The 6,000-nt window shown below is 49.3% G+C and overlaps 2 protein-coding genes across 2 annotated transcripts in view; one reads left to right on the top strand and one right to left on the bottom strand.

Moving 5' to 3' along the window:
* Positions 1–915, bottom strand: part of LOC119958082 (nck-associated protein 1-like) — a 28,648-nt gene extending 27,733 nt beyond the window's left edge. The window contains exon 1 of the mRNA XM_038786309.1: positions 902–915. Within this exon, the coding sequence (XP_038642237.1) occupies positions 902–915 (14 nt within the window). The remainder of the gene's footprint in view (positions 1–901) is intronic.
* Positions 916–1,573: 658 nt separating this feature from the next.
* Positions 1,574–6,000, top strand: part of LOC119958081 (nck-associated protein 1-like) — a 75,959-nt gene continuing 71,532 nt past the window's right edge. Inside the window, exon 1 of the mRNA XM_038786307.1 lies at positions 1,574–1,591. Within this exon, the coding sequence (XP_038642235.1) occupies positions 1,574–1,591 (18 nt within the window). The remainder of the gene's footprint in view (positions 1,592–6,000) is intronic.

The following is a 6,000-nucleotide window of genomic DNA, read 5'->3' as shown; positions in this document are numbered from 1 at the left end:
GGGGGGGGGGGGGGGGGGGGGGGGGGGGGGGGGGGGGGGAGGTGGGTGTGTGTGACGGTATAATCAAAAAAGCCAAGTTTGTGCAGATTAAACTGGAGCCAACCTTCACACCCTTATACCAACATTTACGTAAGAGTGGGGGAGACTCCAATCAGCCAGGCTTGATGTGAAGTGGTGCCCATCAATCTGTAAGCCCCTGATAGCAGACTTGTGACCTGTTCTGAGAATTGCTAGCTATTGTTAGGATATCGGACCAGACCTAAATTTTTGTTCGGATATCGGACGAGAACCCCAGACAATTTTTAATTTGTCAAACTGTGAAGTAAAGGATACTTTACCCCAGGAGAGATGACTATGACCAGTAGGTATCTTTTATGTTAAAGCAAGCTTTATTTTAAACACAGAATTAATGAAATGAAATGAAAATCGCTTATTGTCACGAGTAGGCTTCAAATGAAGTTACTGTGAAAAGCCCCTAGTCGCCACATTCCGGCGCCTGTTCAGGGAGGCTGTTACGGGAATCGAACCGTGCTGCTGGCCTGCTTGGTCTGCTTTCAAAGCCAGCGATTTAGCCCAGTGTGCTAAACAGCCCCTGAATAATTAACCACATTAACATCAAAGAAACAGCTTTACAATTATCAGTTAAACAGTTCTTCAATAAAAAGAAAACTCTTCAACTCACTATCAACACCTGTCGCTAATTATATTCCAACTGGGCAACCCAATACAGTTCAAAATCCACTCGTGAGTAAAGTTAGCAATCTTATCTGTGCCGACCTTTGAAGAGAGAGAACCTTTCAGGAACAACCTGACAATCCTTCTGTCTTGTCAGACTCAAATCCTATGGCAAACTGCTGTTCAACGTAAAATCTGCTGGCAGACTGCAAAACTACAGACAGACCTGGCTCCTCCCATTAATTATAATCACCTGTATTCCACTAAGATGTCCCATCACCTGCTTAGCTGGGACTAAATTCAATCCCTCAAATTATCTATACCCCAAGTAACTACCCAAAATATAAACACTCTTCCATTAGCCAAGTAAGAGTTACTGATTACCTTACTTTTACAACTCTTTAAGTACAGTTTTAGCAGGCAGGTAGTCTGAGTACCTTAATACAAAAATATACTAATTCCTTAGATTCCTCACACTGTGGAAGTCTGCCTCAGTGCACCACTGGGTTTGCAAAGAGAATTGGATTTAGATAGCCTGGCTGTTTTTAGAGTTGAAAAGTCACCAGCACAGGGAGGGTGGAAATTGCAGAGGCACGGACCATAATCTTCCAATCCTCCTCGGATACAGGGGTGCAGCCAGAGGACTGCCAAGAAGAAAAAGACGCAACGAAAAACCCTACGGCTGCAGGCCACGTGGCGGTAGGTTAGAAACGATAATGTGAGACAAGATGACTTGGACAGTATTGAATTCATTAAGGGAAGCCAGCCCGGATTTGATGAAGGCAGATGGTGTTGAACGAACTCACTTGTGTTTTTTTGATGAAGGGGTGATGAGGGTGATGGGGTTGATGTGATGTATCTGCACTTCCAAAAAAGGTGTTTGACAAAGTGTCACACAATGGGGTCGTCAGCAAAGGTGAACACGTGGAAGCAAAGGAACAGCAGCAGCATGGATACAAAGTTTTAAAAAATAAATTTAGAGCACCCAATTCATTTTTTTCCAATTAAAGGGCTATTTAGCGAGGCCAATCCACCTACCCTGCACATCTTTTCTGGGTTGTGGGGGCGAAACCCACACAGACACGGGCAGAATGTGCAAACTCCACACGGACAGTGACCCAGGGCCGGGATTCGAATCCGGGTCCTCAGCGCCATAGGCGGCAATGCTAACCACTGTGCCACCGTGCTGCCTATTAATAATATAAAAGTAAGGGTATAATGTTGGAATTGTATAAAACATAGGTGAGGCCATAAAACATTTTTTTTTAAATCGCTTATTGTCACGAGTAGGCTTCAATGAAGTTACTGTGAAAAGCCCCTAGTCGCCACATTCCGGCGCCTGTCCGGGGAGGCTGGTACGGGAATCGAACCGTGCTGCTGGCCTGCTTGGTCTGCTTTAAAAGCCAGCGATTTAGCTCAGTGAGCTAAACCAGCCCCCTAACTGGAATATGGTGTGCAGTTCTGGTCACCACATTACAGGAGGGACATAATTGCTCTGGAGAGGGCAGCACGGTGGCACAGTGGTTAGCACTACTGCATCACAGCTCCAGGGACCCGGGTTCAATTCCGCCCTCGGGTGACTGTGTGGAGTCTGCACTTTCTCCCCGTGTCTGTGTGGGTTTCCTCCGGATGCTCCGGTTTCCTCCCACAGTCCAAAGATTATAATAATCTTTATTGTCACAAGTAGGCTTACATTAACACTGCAATGAAGTTACTGTGAAAAGCCCCTAGTCGCCACATTCCGGCGCCTGTTCGGGTCACAGAGGGAGAATTCAGAATGTCCAATTCACCCAACAGCACGTCTTTTGGGACTTGTGGGAGGAAACCGGAGCACCCGGAGGAAACCCACGCAGACACGGGGAGAACGTGCAGACTCCGCACAGCGACCCAAGCCGGGAATCAAACCTGGGACCCTGGAGCTGTTAAGCAACAGTGCTAACCACTGTGCCACCGTGCTGCCCATGTGCAGGTTAGGTGGATCGACCGTGTTAAATTGCCCTTTAGTGTCCAAGACAAAGGTTAGGCGGAGTTATGGGGATAGGGTGGAGTCATGGGTTTAAGCTTAAATCGGCTGCTCTTTCCAAGGGCCGGTGTACACTCAATGGGCTGAATGGCCTCCTTTTGCACTGTCGGGATTCTAGTCTATGAAAGAGTGCAGAGGAGGTTTACAAGAACGTTGCCAGGACATGGAAAAGTGCAGCTATGAGGAGAGATTGGAGAGGTCGGGATTATTTTCCTTGGAACAAAGAAGGCTGAGGGGTGACTTGATTGAGGTGAATAAAATTATGAGGGGAAGAAATAGAGTGGACAGGATCAAATTGTTCCCCTTGGTGGAGAATTCTGGAGCCAGGGGACATGGATTCAGGATAAATGGTAGAAGGTGTAGAGGGGACATGAGGAAGAACGTTTTTACGCAGAGGGTAGTGGGAGTCTGGAATTCGCTGCCCGAGTTGGTGGTGGAGGCAGAGACCCTAAACTCTTTTCAAAAAGTAACTGGATCTGCACCTTAAGTTCTCTCAGCTACAGGGCTGTGGACCGGGTGCAGGAAGGTGGGATGAGAAAGGGCACCTGTGGGTCCTCGGGCTGGCATGGACAAGATGGGCTGAATGGCCTCCTTCTGTGCTGTAACGTTTCTACGATTCCACGATTTTCTGTCGACAATATATGGCTCCCCCAGGGATGGGAATTTGCCATTGCTTTCCTTTGATTTCTAGTCATCACCTAAACTTTAGTGTGCAGGACACACTTTCAAAATTTGCCGATGAGGCTTGGTAGTGGTGTGAGGACGAGAATGATAGACTTGACGAGGACAGCGATAGGTTAGTGGAATTGCGGATGCAATGACGGTTCAAAGATAATGCGGAGAAGTGGAAGTGGTCTGTCAGGAGGAAGAAGAACGTAGAGAGACGTTACAAGATAAAGGGCACAATTCTAAAAGTGGTGAAGGAGCAGAGAGACCTGGGGCATATTTTTCATTGAAGGTGACAGGGCAGCTGAGAAAATGATGAATAAAGCATATAGGGGAAGAGAGTACAAGCAAGGTGATTGATTGAGGGATCACTGCTGGTCAGGAGACTGGGGAGAATTCCACCCCCCCCCCCCCCCCCCCCCCCCCCCCCCACCATCCCCAACTATTCTTCAAAATAGGGCCATGGACACTTTTAGATCCCTTCCAGATTACTGCAGCCCAGCGCCGGCCCAAGGGTTGCTGGCGCCCCGGGCAAGCTGAACTTCGGCGCCCTTCGGGGGGGGGGGGGGGCCGAGGGGGGGAGGCGGGGCCGAGGGGGGGGGGAGGCGGGGCCGAGGGGGGGGGGGCGAGGGGGGGGCCGAGGGAGGGGGGAGGCGGGGCCGAGGGGGGAGAGGCTGGGCCGAGGGAGGGGGAGGCGGGGACGAGGGGGGGGCGGCAGACGGGGGGCGGGGGTCGGAGGAGGGGGCGGAAGGGGCCGCCCTGGGGGAGGGCGGCCACCGCGCATGCGCTGGTTGGCACTGGCCTAACTGCGCATGCGCGGGACCCGAGTCTCTGGCGCCCCCTAACACATGGCGCCCCGGGCAACCGGTACCTTGGGCCGGCCCTGCTGCAGCCACACGGCGCCAGGGACCCGGGTTCGATTCTGACTTTAGGTGTCTGTGTGAAGTCTGCACGTTCTTCCCGGGTCTGCGTGGGTTTCCTCCGGGTGCTCCGGTTTCCTCCCACAGTCCAAAGATGTGCAGGTTAGGTGGATTGGCCGTGTTAAATTGTCCCTTAGTGTCCAAAGATGTGCAGGTTAGGTGGATTGGCCATGTTAAATTGTCCCTTAGTGTCCAAAGATGTGTAGGTTAGGTGGATTGGCCGTGCTAAATTGCCCCTTAGTGTCCAAAGATGTGCAGGTTAGGTGGATTGGCCATGCTAAATTGTACCTTAGTGCCCAAAGATGTGCAGGTTAGGTGGATTGGCCATGCTAAATTGTCCCTTAGTGTCCAAAGATGTGCAGGTTAGGTGGATTGGCCATGATAAATTGTCCCTTAGTGTCCAAAGATGTGCAGGTTAGGTGGATTGGCCATGCTAAATTGCCCTTAGTGTCCAAAGATGTACAGGTTAGGTGGATTGGCCATGTTAAATTGCCCCTTAGTGTCTAAAGATGTGCAGGTTAAGTGGATTGGCCATGATAAATTGTCCCTTAGTGTCCAAAGATGTGCAGGTTAGGTGGAGTTATGGGGTTACAGAGATGGGGAGTGGGTGCTCTTTTGGAGGGTCGGATCAGACTCGATGGGCCAAATGGCCTCCTTCTGCACTGTAGAGATTCTACATTTCCACTCTATGATTCTAGATTCACCAGAGCAGACAGATGAAGCAGCAGTTTAACATCTGTTATGGGCCAGGGTTTAGAGAACCCCAAAGTGTATCATGAAGTTCACCTGACCCACAACATTTAATAGATTGTGGTACGGGGAGCACACTTTACAGGTGTGTTGCATCAGTAAGTTAAAGAGTTAAATTAAAACAATATTTATTTATGGAAGCAGTTAACACTTTATAAACGCACAGAAACATCTTAACATCTATCAACACCAATCCTCCCCACAGATACAACATTCTATGAATAACTCTTAATCTTTCCTCACAACATCCATAAGACAAAATACCCTTTTTAATACAGAGATCAGGTTTCAATTCTCTACTGAGAGCAGTTATCACTTTGAAATCACCCAAATGATCTGGAGACAGTCTTTAGATTGCAGAGAGAGATCCTTACACAGCTGCTTGCTTTTCCTGCAGCTATCCAGCTCCCAAAACTAAAAATCCACAGACACACACCAGCTTTTGTTCAAAGCGAAAGTGAAAGACAGACAGCCCAGCTCCACCCACACTCTGACATCACTGCAGCTGTTCGATAAACACCTATTTCTTAAAGGTACATCCACTACAGCTATTTAATAAACACCCATTTCTTAAAGGTACTCTCGCATGACACATCCCACCTGGAAAACGGTTCAGTGCTCCCTGAGGATCGTCAGTCTTGACTTTAGGACTCGGGGGGGGGGGGGGGGGGGGGGGGGGCAGAGCGGGATCAGAACCCAGAATCCTATGATTCGGAGGCAATGGTGCTCCCTGCTGTGCCACTGCTGTCTCATGCCTCAGCAGTGATTTTGTCTGCATTTATTTATTTATTAAAAAAAACTTAGCGTACCCAATTCATTTTTTCCAATTAAGGGACAGTTTAGCGTGGCCAATCCACCTACCCTGCAGATCTTTGGGTTGTGGGGGTGAAACCCACACAGACACGGGGAGAATGTGCAAACTCCACACGGACAGTGACCCAGAGCTGGGATCGAACCTGGGACCTC

Source organism: Scyliorhinus canicula, chromosome 28 (assembly GCF_902713615.1).
Source record: "Scyliorhinus canicula chromosome 28, sScyCan1.1, whole genome shotgun sequence".
NCBI lineage: Eukaryota > Metazoa > Chordata > Chondrichthyes > Carcharhiniformes > Scyliorhinidae > Scyliorhinus > Scyliorhinus canicula.
This window is presented reverse-complemented; position numbering and strand designations above follow the sequence as displayed.